Genomic DNA, 16,234 nt, shown 5'->3' with positions numbered 1-16,234 from the left:
CCCAGAAACATTTAAATCAAAATATATTTGTATTGTGACATATACAGCTACTTAACCATGTCTGAGGTACAATTTTGCAGAATCCCCCATTACTCCTGAATATAGCCCTGGAAAATGCTCGTACCTGAACTTAGCTTCATTATTCAAACCCAGTCAGTTATTTTTTAACTGAATATTGTAACTTGCTCCCAATAACATTGAAACCATTGTTTTCTATTGAGTATTTAATCATTTCAATGTGTACTGATCCCAATAACCTTCAATGGTGGGATAATGGATTTGACTACCTTTTGGGGTCAGGGAGAGCTTTGTCTTTTCATGGAGATTTTTTTTATTGTTGATTGTGTTGTTCAAGAGTTTGAGTAAGAATATAATGTATCTGTTCTGCAGAAGGCTTTCTGTTTTCTTTTTTTTATGGCCTGCAGACTTTGACAGATTATTCATATGTCTTTGCTGTTTACCTTACCTGAAACATTAACTCTGTTTCTCTCTGTACAGATGCTGCCAGATTTGCTGAGTATTTCTCGCATATTCTAATTTTATTTCAAACTTTCAGCCTCCCCAGTATTTTGCTTTTGCCATTTATTCTTTTCCTTTTGAATCCAATGCATCCAAATATAAAACGGCAATGGATATCGCAAGAAACTTTTGATATTCTGTGAAGCTTTATTTCTGTGGCCACAGTAGAGGTGGAATTAGATAGTAGGGTAACTGATTATATTTGCTGCACCATTGGTGGCTGTGCTTTCAGTTACCTAGGCCCCAGGCTCTGGCACCCATCACTAGATCTCTTTGCCTCTCTACTTTGTTTTCCTCTTTTAAGACTCTCCTTAAAAACGACCTCTTTGACCAAGCTTTTGGTCATCTAACCTAATCTCTCCTATGTGGCTCAGTGTCATACTTTGATTTATAATGTCACTGTTAAGCACTTTGGGATGCTTTATTATGTTAAGGTGCTATATAAATACAAGTTGATTTAACATTTTCTATCACTGGATTTGAAGAGTATTAAAAAAAATTAATGTTCGGTGATTAAAAGTAATTTAGTACATTTGGAAGAAAAATGCAAATATATATTCAATGGAAAATGCTGAAGTGTGTTTATGAATACAGAGCCCTGGAGGATTAAAAAGATAATTGTGAAAGTGTAAGTGCTGATAAATAAAACCGTAACAGGACTTGTTTTTATTATTCTGTGGGATGTGTTGCTGGTTAGGCTAGCATTTGTTGCCTGTCCCTAATTGCCCATGAACTGACCGACTTGATAGGCCATTTCAGAGGGCAGTTATGAGTCAACCATGTTGCCGTGGGTCTGGAGTCACATGTAGGCCAGACCATGTAAGGATGGCAGATTTCCTTCCCTAAAGGACATTAGAGAACCAGATGGGTTTTTACGACAATCAATGATAGTTTCATGGTCACTATTACTAAGACTAGCTTTCTAATCCGGAATTTAAAAAATTAATTGCAATTAAATTCCACAAGCTGCCTTGGTGGGATTTGGACCCGTGTGCCCACAGAAGTAGCCTGGGGTAGTGGTTCTTAGTTAGTCCCTTGGGATCAAGGATGATTTGCTTCCACTGCGGTTCATTGGGCCCTGAGATCATAAGTCCAGTGTGTGATCTACAGACTCTGCCACATGCAGGGCAGGTGGTGCTTGAATGGTTGGGTAGGTGGAGGTTTGTGTGCTCCTTCCACCTAGACTTTACCTCTGCATGTTCCCAACGAAGTCTCTTGATGTGTTTGATGTTTCCTTGGATGAGCCTTCTCCATGTGCAAGCCATGGATGGCAGGGATGTATGGTCTCTTCAGAGATGCTTTGAGGACATCCCTAAAGAGTTCCTGTTGCTCACCTGGGAGTCTCCAGCTGCAATCTAATTCTGCTTAGTGCCATTGCTTCAGGAGTCTGATGTAGACATACAAATTACAAAACCAGGCCCACTGGGTGGGATATGAGTTATTAGTGCCTTGATGATGGGCAGGTTGGCTTGAGAGGATGCTGCGGTTGGACGGTGTTCCTTGCCACTGGATTCTGAGAATCTTGTAAAGACACCACTGGTGGTACTTCTCCAGTGCTTTGAGGTGCCTGCTGAGTCCAAGTCTCCAAAGCGTGTAGGAGCGTGGGGATCACTGCAGCCCGGTAAACCTTGACTGTGCTCTCAGCTTTGGCTGAACTGGCACATTGGAGGCATTGATGAATTTTGTTTTCTATGTCTGCCATACACTCCCAAGATATGGAGAATGGCCCACAATTTTCAGGATATCTCTGCTGATTTTAATTGACAGGGGGAGTTGTTCTGCTGTGGGAACTGGTTAGAAGAAGACCTTAAGTTTTCCATGTGTTCAGTGAAAGATCAATTTTCTCAAATGCTTCGGAGAATGAGTCAACAGTGACCTGGAGCTCAATTTCTGAGTGAGCTTTTGCACACACAAGTCATCTGCATTCTGAACCTTTGTGATTTGAGGTTGGAGTTGTTTTGATTTTGGATCGAAGGCGGTGTAGGTTGAAGAGTTTCCTCTGTTCTGTAGATTATTTCCATGCCTCTGGGTAATTTGCTGGAGGTAAGGTGCAGCATTGATCCCAGCCTTCAATGAGATAAGATTTGTGGTGGTTCCATTGGTGAGGATCATGGGTTGCATGTCATTGTGGAGTAGATAACAGATGGTGACAATTTTCTGAGGGCAGCTAAATTTGAGGAGATACTAGTCCAGTGACTACCTCTATGCCACTGTCTCCTTGTTTCAGTTTGGAGCTTTATGCAAAGGGGGGTGGAGTACAATAATAAAGAGGTTATGATAATTGTGTTCAAATGTTGTTTAGTGTTCTGAAGTTTATTTTGACACCTCAAAGGACGTCAAAACTATGGAACATATGGTATGGATTCACTGGTAGTTAAACCATGGATGAGAAATTTATAATTATTTGGAAAGATGAGATTATTTCCATTGGAACAGAGAAAGCAAAAGTTTTTTTAAAATTCTGAATGGTTTTTGATATTAAATAAGTAGTGTTTCATGTGGATGGGGAATCAATAATGTGTTTTCATTAATTAAAAATTGAGAATGAAAAGAAAAGCTAGGCTAAATTTCTTTACCTAGAAGATTATTGGAACATGAACTCCTTTGCCAGAGTCAGAGATCATTGCATCTTTTAATGGAAAATTAGATAAATAGCTGAAGGAGAAGTAATACAGGGCAGTAAAGTAAGTGTAGAACTGATTAACTTTGGATAGCTCAAGCATAAAGCTGGCACAAACACAATGGAAATAAATTGCCTTCCGTGCTATAAATTCTTATGGTTAAATTGGGATGACCAAGATAATGTTACTGGGTACAATGCATCCTCATGAATAACTGCTTTAAAAAAAATACTGCTGAGGATTTGTGTGGTGAATTTCCCTGTTTTCTCATCAGTTGACAATGAATTTCAGATAATTAAGAGTAGCTATGATACTGGAGCATAAAAGCGTAATAGAAGCAGGAGTAGACCATATAGAGTCTCGTACACATACACAGTTAAATGTGGAAATCTAGAAGTTGCAGTCTCAATTACTCTGTTCCTCCACAGGCTATTCTATAATACAAATTTGCCAACAGACTGGCAAATTGAAACTGGTTGGGACAGTTGCCCAATAAACATATCAGTTTCAACCATGGATCAGTTGGTAGTACTCTTGTCTGACTCGCAAGGTTCCGGGTTCAGTTCCCATTCCAGAACTTCACAAAAATCAAGGCTGATGCTTATTAGGACATGGAAAATGATGTGTGCCAGGCAGACCAAATCCACAAGTGAAACTTGGTCACGCTACCACAATGGTTTTGCAATTTGAATTCAGAAGTAATGAGTCCACTAAGATCTTTTAGAGGTTTTAAAAATTAAAATATTTATTAACAAAATAAAATATTTCAAGCACATTCATAAGACTACAATTACTTAACACCATAACAACTCCTAAAATTCCTGATTAACCTGACTCCCAGTTATACACACCCTTTTTAAGGCAATAGTCCAAAATAGATTTTAGATTTTAAAAAAAACTCAGTAAGTTAACACAGTACCCACCTAAAGAGGAATTCCAAATGGCTTTTTCCAACTTTAGTCACCAGACACAGCAGACTTATGCACAAATGGCTAGAGGATTCTTCAAGGCTGTTTCACACACTCTTGTTAGATCTTACATGGCCCCTAGCATAGCCTTTTATTCTCCTTTTATATATGTTTCTCTCTCTTTAATATGTAAATGCCATTGTTCCATTTGTGTTTGGAATTGTAGTTTTCCCATAATAGAAAAGCTTTCACGTTGCCAATATTGTCAGTAACCTTTGGGGAAAAATAAACACGCTGCTTAATGTTGCTTATCTGGCTGGTTCTAAACAGACTAACATCCCTTTGAAATCCAACAACCCCTTCACTTATCTAAAAATGCAAATTCTCTTCACACTTTACATGCTAACATTTCAAGTACATTTCTATACCTAGCTTCTTTTGATAATTTCAAGCTTGCAGTCTAACTGACTCCAAATGTAACTAAATCACACAAAACCAACTATACTCACATCCATAAACCTACTTTACAACAAGCCAGAACGCTATTATGACAATTATTGTACTTTCGTGATCTGCTCCAGTTTAGCCCTGAGAGAGTGCTGCACTGTCGGGGGTGCCATCTTTTGGATGATATGTTAAACCAAGGCCCCTTCTGCCCCTTCAGGAGCACGTAAAAGATCCAATAGCACTATTTTGAAGAAAAGCAGGGGTGTTATCCTCTGTCTCCTGGCCATTATCCCCAAATCAGTGCCACATAAAACAGACTCTATCATTACCACATTGCTGTTTGTGTGAGCATGCTGTGTGCAAATTGGCTGCTGCTTTTTCTAAATTATAACAGTGACTACACTTAAAGTACTTCATTGGCTGTAAAGCACTTTGAGATGTTTGGTTGTATTAAAGGAAGTAGCTACAGAGATAGTAATCTTCCAAGAATCCTTAGATTCTGTAAAAGTCCCAGAGGATTTGAAGACTGCCAATGTAACACCCTTTATTCAAAATGGGAGGGAGATGAAAAACAGGTAACTATAGGCTTAACATCCGTCATTGGGAAAATGTTAGAGTCTACTATAAAGGATGTAATAGCAGAGCATTTAGAATTACATAATCTAATCAAGCAGAGTCAGCACGGCTTCATGAAGGTGAAATCATGCCTGACAGATTTGTTAGAATTCTTTGAGGAAGTAATAAGCAGGATGGATAAAGGGGAACCAGTAGATGTAATATATTTGGATTTCCACAAGGCATTGGATAAGGTATGCATGTAAGGTTACTTAACAAGATAGGAGCCCATGGTGTTGCGGGTAGTATATGAGCATGGATAGAAGATTACTAATAGAAGACAGAGGTGGGATAAGGTGGGCATTTTCAGGATGGCAGCCTGGAACTAGTGGAGTGTCACAGGGATCGGTGCTAGGGCTTCAGTTGTTTTCATTACAGATTAATGACTTGGATGAGGAAAATGAATGTACTATCACCAAATTTGCAGATGATACAAATTAGGTGGGAAGGCAAGTGGTGAGGATGTCGCATGGAGTTTACAGGGGGATATAGACAGGTTAAGTGAGTGGACAGAAAAGTGGCAGATAGAATATAATGTGGGAAAATGTGAGGTTATGCACTTTGGCAAGAAGAATTGAAGAGCTTTATTTAAATGGAGAAAAGCTGCAGCACAGAGGGATTTGGCAGCCCTTGTGCATGAATCCCAAAAAGCTAACATATAAGTTCAACAGGTAATAGGGGGGACAAATGGAATGTTGGCCTTTATTTCAAAAGGAATGGAGTATAAAAATAGGGAAGCCTTGCTATAAAACTATACAAGGCACTCGTTAGACCACACCTAGAATGCTGTGAACAGTTTTGTTCCCCTTATCTAAGGAAAGATATACTGGCCATTGGAGGTAGTCCAGAGAAGGTTCACTCGGTTGATCCTGTGTATGGAGGGATTTTCTTATCAGGGGAGGTTGAGGAGGTCGGGCCTGGACTCATTGGAGTTTAGAAGAATGAGAGGTGACCTTATTGAAATGTACAAGATTCTTAGGGGGCTTGACAGGGTAGATGCTGTGAGGTTGTTTCCCCTTGTGGGAGAGTCTAGGACCAGAGGGCATAATCTCAGAGTAAGGGGTCGCCCATTTAAAACAGAGGTGAGGAGGATTTTCTTCTCTCGAGGGTAGTTGATCTGTGGAATTCTTCACTGCAGAGGGCTGTAGAAGCTGAACAGATTTTTAATCAGTAAAGGAATCTAGGGTTGGGAAAAGGCGGGAAAGTGGAGTTGAGGATTATCAGATCACCTATCATCTCATTGAATGACGGAGCAGACTCGATGGGCCGAATGGCCCACTTCTCCTATGTCTTATGGCCTTATGGTTGTGAAGAGCGTTATATAAATGCAATCTTTTTTAAAACAAGTCAGAGAACATTGGGATTGTGCAATCATAAATTTTGTAGCAATTACATACCAATGTAGTCTCTTGCCTTATCTTGTTGTTCTTTGATAGTGTGTTTTCAAGGACTTGGATATAAAAGCTGCAGTTAATACCACATTAGAGTGTTTTTGCAAGTGGAAGCGCTTTAACTTCTATAAGTGAAATTTTCTCAGCTGCACCTGTGTGTATATTTGGCAAAGCCTGCTCTTTGGACCAATGCATTAGTATTAATTATACAGTAGTTGCAATTTATGGATTAACATGCAGATTATTCAACATTAAAGTTAATTTACTGTTTCCTGGATGGCTTCTGACGTTCTATTAATTTGAGAGTTTCCTCTAATGTCACTGTCATTAATTAGTGTTAATGAAGTGGAAATGTTTGTTAAAGTAAACGTTTATTGTGGATTGAAGCAACCTTTTAAACCTTGAAAATCATGATTTAGTGCTACTTTACAACCTAAATAAGGCAAAGATAATTTTATTGCTGAATATGCCTTACCCTGTTACATGGTTGCCTTCACTGAAAAATGCAGCGTTGGAGGTAACACCATAAATTAAACAATGGCCCTTCGCAGCCTTTGGAGGTACCAAAACTTAGTTTGAGAATCTGCATAAATTTTGCTTTGTGTCCCTGACTAATATATATTGCTGACAGCAGTTAAATTGCATGCACTATTTATTTAGGTTCTAGGTGTGGGTAAGTGATCTCTCCACTCAAACATATGGACCATTAATGCGGTTTCCCTAATTCTGGCTTAGCTAAATCTTTTGTTGACCTATTCCTGGTCAAACTGGTGGAGTTGTAAGCTACTTGATATTAACTGGGGTGTAAGTACTTAGCAGTTTAACATAATATAAAAGCAGAAAATACTGGAAATACTTAAGTCTGGCAGCATCTGTGGGGAGAGAAACCGTTAATGTTTCAGATCTTGATTTTGAAGGATGAGCATGGTAAGTTTCAGGAACCTTGGATAATGAAGGATATTGCGAGATTAGTCAAAGAGAAAAGGGAAGCATTCGTAAGGGCTAGAAGATTGGGAACAGATGAAGCCCTTGGAGAATATAAAGAAAATAGGAAGAAACTTAAGCAAGGAGTCAGGAGGACTAAAAGGGGTCATGAAAAGTCACTGGCAACCAGGATTAAGGAAAATCCCAAGGCCTTTTATACATATGTAAAAAGCAAGAGGGTAGCCAGGGAAAGGGTAGGCCCACTCAGGGACAGAGGAGGGAATCTGTGTGTGGAGCCAGAAGAAATGGGAGAGATACTAAATGAATACTTCTCATCAGTATTCACCAAAGAGAAGGACTTAGCAGTTGATTTGTCTAGGAAAGAGTGTGTAGATAGTCTGGATCATGTTGAGATCAAAAAAGAGGAGCTGTTAGGCGTCTTGAAGAGTATTAAGGTGGATAAGTCCCCAGGGCCAGATGGGATCTACCCCAAAGTACTGAGGGAGGCAAGGGAGGAGATTGCTGGAGCCTTGACAGAAATCTTTGTATCCTCGCTGGCTACGGGTGAGGTCCCAGAGGACTGGAGAATGGCCAATGTTGTTCCATTGTTTAAGAAGGATAACCCAGGAAATTACAGGCCGGTGAGCCTTACGTCAGTGGTAGGGAAATTATTGGAGAAGATTCTTCGTGACAGGATTTACTACCATTTGGAAGAAAATGGGCATATTAGTGAGAGGCAGCATGGTTTTGTGAAGGGGAGGTCGTGTATCACTAACTTGATTGAGTTTTTCGAGGAAGTGACAAAGATGATCGACGATGGAAGGGCAGTGGATGTTAAAAACGTGGATTTCAATAAGGCCTTTGACAAGGTCCCTCATGGCAGACTGGTACAGAAGGTAAAGTCGCATGGGATCAGAGGTGAGCTGGCAAGATGATACAGAATTGGCTTGGTCGTAGACGACAGAGGGTAGCAGTGGAAGGGTGCTTTTCTGAATGGAGAGCTGTGACTAGTGGAGTTCTGCAGGGATCAGTGCCGGGACCTTTGCTGTTTGTAGTATACATAAATGATTTGGAGGAAAATGTAACTGGGCTAATTAGTAAGTTTGCAGGCGACACTAAGGTTGGTGGAGTTGCAGATAGTGAAGAGGATTGTCAGAGGATACAAGGGGATATAGATCGGCTGGAGACTTGGGTGTAGAAATGGCAGATGGAGTTTAATCCGGACAAATGTGAGGTAATGCATTTTGGAAGATCTAATACAGGCAGGAATTATACAGTAAATGGCAGTACCCTTAAGTGCATCGACGGGCAGAGGGATCTGGGTGTACAGGTCCACAGGGGACAAGGTAGTCAGGAAGGCATATGGCATGCTTGCCTTCATTGGCAGGGGTATTGAGTATAAAAGCTGGGAAGTCATGCTGCAGCTGTATAGAACCTTGGTTAGGCCACACTTGGAATGTTGTGTGCAATTCTGGTCGCCACATACCAGAAGGATATGGAGGCGTTGGAGAGGGTGCAGAGGAGGTTTACCAGGATGCTGCCTGGTCTGGTGGTTATTAGTTATGAGAGAGGTTGGCGAAACTCGGATTGTTCTCACTAGAGCGACGGAGATTGAGGGGCGACTTCATAGAAGTTTACAAAATTATTAGTGGCATGGAGTAGATAGTCAGAAGCTTTTTCCCAGAGAGGAAGAGTCAATTACTAGGTGAGAGGAGAAAACTATAGAGGAGATGTGCGGGGCAAGTTTTTTACACAGAGGGTAGTGAGTGTCTGGAATTCGCTGCCAGAGGATGTGGTGGAAGCAGGTATGTTAGTGGTGTTTAAGAGGTAGCTTGACAAATACATGAATAGGATGGGAATAGAGGGATACAGACCCTGGAAGTGCAAAATATTTCAGTTGACGGGCAATATGATTGGCGCAGGCTTGGAGGGCCGAAGGGCCTGTTCCTGTGCTGTACTTTTCTTTGTTCTTTGTTCATCCATTTAATACCCTGTTTAACCTATAGAAGTGTTTTGTTTGAGAATATGGCCTTAAACAAAAACAAAAGTACCTGGAAAAACTCAGCAGGTCTGACAGCATCTGCGGAGAGGAATACAGTTGACATTTCGAGTCCATATGACCCCTCACCAGAACTAAGGAAATAGAGAAATGGGGTGAAATATAAGCTGGTAGAAGGTGTTGGGACAGATAGAGCTCAAAGGAACCTAGTTCTTTCTTTGCCTAATGTTATGAGAATGCCTTTGAGAAAGTGTAGGAGCGACTTACCAGAAAGATACCGGGGATACAGAACTTCAGTTACATGGAGAAACTAAAGAAGCTGAGATTGTTCTCTGGAAAGAAGTTTAAGGGGAAACTTAATACAGATGCTCAGAACTGAAGGGTTTTGATGGAGTAAATAGGGGATAGTGTTTCCCCTGAAGGGTAAGTAACAAGAGAACACAGGTTTAAGGTAATTGGCAAAAGAACCAAATGGAAATAAGAATTTATTTTTATGCAGGGTGTTATGAACTAAATTGCACAGCTTGGAAGTGTGTTTAAAGTAGATGCAGTAACTTTAAAAAGGAAATTGAAAATGTAATTGAAAGTGGGGGGAAAAAAAATTGCCTGGCTATATGATGAAGCAGCAGAGTGGTACTCGTTGTAGTGATACAAAAAGGCAAAATTAAGGGCACTCTACCTGAATGCACACAGCAGTCGCAACAAGGTAGATGATTTAAAGGCCTAAATAGATGATTTAATAACTATTACAGAAACATGGCTACTGGAAACTGAATATTCAAGGATATTCAACGTTTCGGAAGGACAGGCAAAAAGAAAAAGGAGGTGGTGTTGCTTTGATAATAAGGGATGGCATCAGTACATTAGTAAGGGAGGATCTCGGATCAGAAGAACAAAATGGGTGGAGTAAGAAGCAGCAAGGGACAGCAAACATTGGTAGGAGTTGTTCATAGGCCACCAAATAGTAGTGGTAGTGTGGGGCACAGTATTAATCAGACGATTAGAGAAGCATGAAGCATGGATAATACAGTAGTCATGGGTGACTTTAATCTGCATATTGACTGGATAAACCTAATGAGCACTAATTCTGTGGAGGACGAGTTTCTACAGTATGTTAGGGATGGTTTTCTAAAGCAGTATGTTGAGGAACTGACTAAAGAACAGTCTATTTTAGATCTAGTATTATGTAATGAGAAAGGACTAATTAATAACCTTGTTGTAAAAGAACCTTTAGCGATCAGGAATTTTGATGACAGGAATTTTACATTAAGTTTGAAAGTGAGGTCATTCAATCTGAAGCTGGGGTATTAAATTTGAACAAATGAATTTATGAAGGTATGAGGGTCAAGTTAGCTAAGGTGGATTGGGAAAATACATTAAAAGGTATGATGACAATAGATAATTTTTAAAGAATGATTATATAATTTACAGTAACTATACATTCCTTCAAGGCATTAAAACCCAAAAATAAAAGTCAGTCAACCATGGCTAACAAAGGGTTGTATAAGTCATAGTCATAGAGATCTACAGCACAGAAAAAGACCCTTCAGCCCATCGAGTCTGCGCCGGGCAAACAAGTACCTAACTATTCTAATCCTATTTTCCAGCATTAGCTCCATAGCCTTGTATGCCATGGCATGGCAAGTGCACATCCAAATACTTCTTAAAAGATCTGAGGGTGTTTGCCTCTACCACCCCTTCAGGCAGAGAGTTCCAGATTCCCACCACCCTCTGGGTGAAAAAATTCTTCCTCATATCCCCTCTAAGTCTCCTGCCCCTTACCTTAAATCTATGCCCCTGGTTATTGATCCCTCCACCAAGGAGGATAGTTCCTTCCTGTCTACTCTATCTATGCCCCTCATAACTTTATACACCTCAACCATGTCCCCCTTCAACCTCCTCTACTCCAGGGAAAATAACCCTAGCCTATCCAATATCTCCTCATAACTAAAACTCTCCAGCCCAGGCAACATCCAAATCTCCTCTGCACTTTCTCCAGAGCAATCACATCCTTCTTATAATGCAGATTCCAGAACTGTATGCAATACTCTACCTGTGGCCTAACCAGTGTTTTATACAGTTCCAGCATAACCTCCCTGCTCTTGTATTCTATGTCTCGGCTAATAAAGGCAAATATCCCATATGCCTTCTTAACCACCTTAACTACCTGTCCCGCTACTTTAAGGGACCGGTGGGCATGCACACCAAGGTCCCTCCGATCCTCCATACTTCCCAGGGTCCTACCATTCAGCATGTATTCCCATGCCTTGTTTGTCCTGCCCAAGTGCATCACCTCACACTTTTATCTGGATTAAATTCCATTTGCCACTGATCAGCCCGTCTATATCCTCCTGTAATCTAAGGCTATCCTCCCAACTGTTTACTACCCCGCCAATTTTCGTGTCATCCGCGAGCTTACTGATCAACCCTCCTACATTCAAGTCTAAATCATTTTTTGTACCACAAACAGCAAGGGACGCAACACCGATCGATTAAAAGAAAAGGCCTATAAAGTCACCAGAAATAGTAGTAAACCTGAGGAGTAGGAGGATTTCAGAATACAGCAAAGGAGGACCAAGAAACTGATTAAAGGGAATAGAATATGAATGTAAACCTGCAAAAAACATGAAAATGGACTGTAAAAGTTTCTATAGGTATATAAAAAGGACATGCTTGGCTGAGATAAATGTGGGTCCATTACAGGCACAGTCAAGAGAATTTATAATTGGGAATAGAGAAATGGCAGAGAAGCAAAATGACACTTTGTGTCTGTCTTCACTGAGGAAGACCTCTACCCCAGAGGGCTGTGGAGGCTCAGTCATTGAGAATGGTTGAAGCAGAAATTGGTATTTAGGAATCTCAGTGACATGAAGGGATATGGGGATAGTGTGGGGAAAAAGACATTGAAGTGAATGATTTGCCAAGATAGTATTGAATGGTGGAGCAGGCTCGATAGGCTCAATAGTATATTCCTACTCCAATGATCCTAATTGTATTGCTATTTCAAAGAGCTGACACAGGCATAATGGCCCAAGCCTTTAAGCTGTATGATTCTGGGGCATATGTGCATGATTTATGTAACTGCAGTTGCTTTGAAGGGGTATTTGTGATTCGAGCATTATAGAAACAGAATCCATGTCACACGAAGTGGAATAGATTCAACACTCAGAGAATCCAGCTATATCTTGGAACAAAGCACTTCTGTAGTATAAATAGGATATTAAACCACTTAAAGAAATGTTTCCCAGCACACTTTTTTTTCCCTGGACAGGTAAAGCATTGGTTCAGATTTTACAGTTGAAATGACAGTGGAACTATCAGCATTTGTTACTGTTACTCTTGTGAAACTGACAGCCAGTTGGTCAATTTAACGTGGAAATCCAGAAATTGCTGTTGGCGATTTCCCGTTCCTCTACATGGTGTGGTGTTGAAGTCTTCACAGATGGTATTTGAGTAGAAATGACTGATTTGACGACGCAAGCTTTCGCTTTTTATGCTATCAGTCTCGCTGCAAAAACACATGAGGAAAAAGTTACGCCTTGTTGAATAAGGTGTAACTGGGTTTTTAACAGCAGCGCAAACGAAAAATGCTGCTAACCAGGCTCCCTGGCCCTGCAAAACTAATTTTATGCTTGTGGAATGTCCAATTTCTTCATTCTGTAACAAAAGTTAGAATGTTGTGGATTGCCTCAGAATAAGGGGCAGGCCATTTAAGACTGAGCTGAGGAGGAATTTCTTTGCTGAGAGTGGTAACTCTTGGGTGTTCTCTATCTCAGAGAGCACTAGAAGCTCAGGCATTGAGCATGCTTAAGATAGAAATCAATAGATTTCTGGATACTAATGACATAAAGGGATATGGGGATAATGGGGGAAAAATGGCACAGAGGTAGATGATCAGCCATGATCTTACTGAATGGTGGAACAGGTTCGATGGGCCAAATGTCCTCCTCATGCTCCTGTTTCCTATATTTGTATGTTCCTCTGTCTCAGCTACTGTGGTGCAATTTGTTACAACTCTCTTCACATTTTGACAGCTTTCAGAGCAGGTTGTTGGATGTATATTGGCCTGAAGCCACCTCCATGTGATGGAAGCTCTTCATAAAAAGTTGTTTGCAGTTTTGTAGCTACAGAGGATCAGCCTGGCAGGGACTGGCCTCGCGGAAGAGTTATGTAATTGCAATAATATTGAGTTAACATAGCATGCTGGAGGTATGCGTTCTGAGTGTCTTCACTTGTTAGTAGTTTGCATTCCTGAGTGTTTAATTTAGCATTTCATGCTGAAAACTTGAAGACTTAAAATCCTTTTTGTTCTAACTTAACTGGAATGATATTGATCATAACAGGAGAATTTCATGAACCTGACTATTACGTTATATACTGCCACCTTCTCTTTCCACTCCCCCATCCTAGCCTTTAGCATGGTGCAACTGTTTTTAATTGAAATTTCCATCACCCATTGTATTTTGCTTCAGTGTTGGAAATAATCAGGTCAGGCAGCATCAGTGGAGAGACATTTTGTTAACATTTAAGGTTGTTGACCTAACTCCTCCCTGCCTGCCCTGCTGAGCAATTCACACTATTTACTGTTTTTATTCACACAGGCTAATTTGGTATTGCAATAAAATAAAAACAAAATACTGTGGATGCTGGAAAACTAAAATAAAAACAGAAAATGCTGGTAAACTCGGGTCTGGGAGAATCTGTGGAGAGCGAAACAGAGTTAATGGCCTGTAACTTCTGCACTCCCCAGCGTTGGATTTGGGAGGTATCCCAAAAATGCATTGGGGAATCCCTGTGGTAAGTTCCCAGGCAAGAGTTTGCACAGCAATTGCCCAGAAGTGCTAACTCCCCTGGACAATTGCGCTGTGCTGGGGACCATCCAAAAATATGATTTAAATCACAAACTTTGGATGGATTTGCTTGGGTTATTACCAATAGTTACCCAGATGAAGTTAGAACCTCTTCTAATTTCTGGATAACTGTTGTAAAGACCCAGACTAACCCCACGGGACTCCCTCCGACAACCCGACTCACCCCCGACCTCTGGACCCTTCTGTAAAAAAAAAAGGGTGTATGGCCTCCTTGAAAATGTTGGATCTACACTTCGCTGGGGCCTGCAAGGATTCTTTTGATGTAGGCCTCAAGCAGCTCCTGTGAATGGAAGTGGCATTGCAATTTTCAAGACCAGGTAAGTTGGTGTTTATTTCTTCTCATTTCTATGGGCCAGCACTTTCCGAGACTTGTCAGAAGTTATGGCCCATTGTGTTAGGTACAATATTACTCTTCTTTGGAACTGATATTGTATTATTTGTATATGCTTGTATCCAACTGCAGATGCCTACTGATTTTATAGCAGTAAAAATATTACCAGCAAAGTTTGAGGAGTGCAACTGTGACACTTGAAAGAAATGCCTACTATATGAAATACTATTGAGACACTCTCCTGTGGCATTACTCACAGGAAGATGAAACCAAGTGCAATCTTGAGCTGAAACAGGACCATAAAAATGTTGTTTGCAGATGCAAGTTGCTCTCCATTTTCATGTCACGCATTCTACCCTTTATTTCCAATATAAATCCTTATTTCCATATTTTTAATGGAGTCTTATGCTGTAAATACAGCTTCATGTTCAACTTCAAAATTCACACCTGTTTTATCAAACAATGCTGAACAAATATGCTTTGCAAATCAGTTTTCATGTGGGGTGATTTTTACTGAGTGCATTTTGTCCTTCCGGCAGGCAGTTGAGTCAATCCAAGCCGAAGATGAGAGCGCAAAGCTTTGCAAACGTAGAATTGAACACTTGAAAGAACACAGCAGTGACCAAGCTGCAGCAGTCAATATGTGGAAGAAAAAACGCATGGACCGCATGATGGTGGAGCATTTGCTGCGGTGTGGGTATTATAACACTGCTGTTAAACTGACCAAACAGAGTGGAATTGAGGTGAGTAGTGCCTAAGAACAATAATTGTGCTGGAAAGGTTGCAGTGAAATCGTAAATAAGAAGATACAAGTGGAAAATCACCCTTTAACTTGCTTCTTAATTGCATATTTGGCTGCAAATTCTGTTAAATTTGAGGTTAGTTCAAAACTTTGTACTGTTAATTAGCCTAATAAATATTCCACTGGTGATACAAATTATGATTGTCAAGAAACTTATTACATTTGGATCAAGACAATAGTATTACAAATATACCACATTTCCTAACTTTGGGTATTAAAAAAAATGTCTGGGACACATTTTAAATTTTTTTCAGGTCTTTTGACTGAAGGAATCTATAAATTGAGAATAGTTAAGGGAGATGTTAAATTGTTTTATAATCAGTAAAGTATTTGTTCTATATAGTATTGTATGTCTTTACAAAGATAAGGATTTTACCTGGATTTTAGTCATACTTTGTTAGATTTGGTTTTACTGGCTAGTATTTTTTTTCTATATTTGGGCTTCTTGACTAAATTCCTGTTCAAATCTGGGCATGATACTGAGTAACATAAAATCAAAATAAAATACTGCGGATACTGGCGATGTGAAAGTAAAACAAAGTGCTGGAAAAACTCAGCAGGCCTAGCAGCATCTGTGAAGAGAGAAAGAGTAACGTTTCAAGTCCAGTATGAATCATCTTCAGAACCTGAGTAACATGTTATTCCAATTTAAAAGAAAAGTCAGATGTTGGCAAAGCTACCACTTTATGATGTATTCAATTATGTCTTAACTTGCATATATAATAAATATAGTATTCTGAAGATTGATATGTAGTTTTTAAGATTAAAAGTTACTCCAAACCAATGTCTTCAGTGCTATTTAGTGA

At 40.0% G+C, this 16,234-nt stretch overlaps 1 protein-coding gene across 2 annotated transcripts in view; it reads left to right on the top strand.

Annotated features, from left to right (window-relative positions):
• maea (macrophage erythroblast attacher, E3 ubiquitin ligase) overlaps positions 1 to 16,234 on the top strand; it is a 164,509-nt gene that overhangs the window by 39,085 nt on the left and 109,190 nt on the right. For both annotated transcript variants that reach the window (XM_041191877.1, XM_041191887.1), the window contains exon 3: positions 15,166 to 15,369. In XM_041191877.1, coding sequence (XP_041047811.1) covers positions 15,166 to 15,369 — 204 coding nt within the window. The remainder of the gene's footprint in view (positions 1 to 15,165; positions 15,370 to 16,234) is intronic.

The sequence above is a fragment of the Carcharodon carcharias genome, chromosome 1 (genome assembly GCF_017639515.1).
Source record: "Carcharodon carcharias isolate sCarCar2 chromosome 1, sCarCar2.pri, whole genome shotgun sequence".
In the NCBI taxonomy this organism is placed as follows: domain Eukaryota; kingdom Metazoa; phylum Chordata; class Chondrichthyes; order Lamniformes; family Lamnidae; genus Carcharodon; species Carcharodon carcharias.
This window is presented reverse-complemented; position numbering and strand designations above follow the sequence as displayed.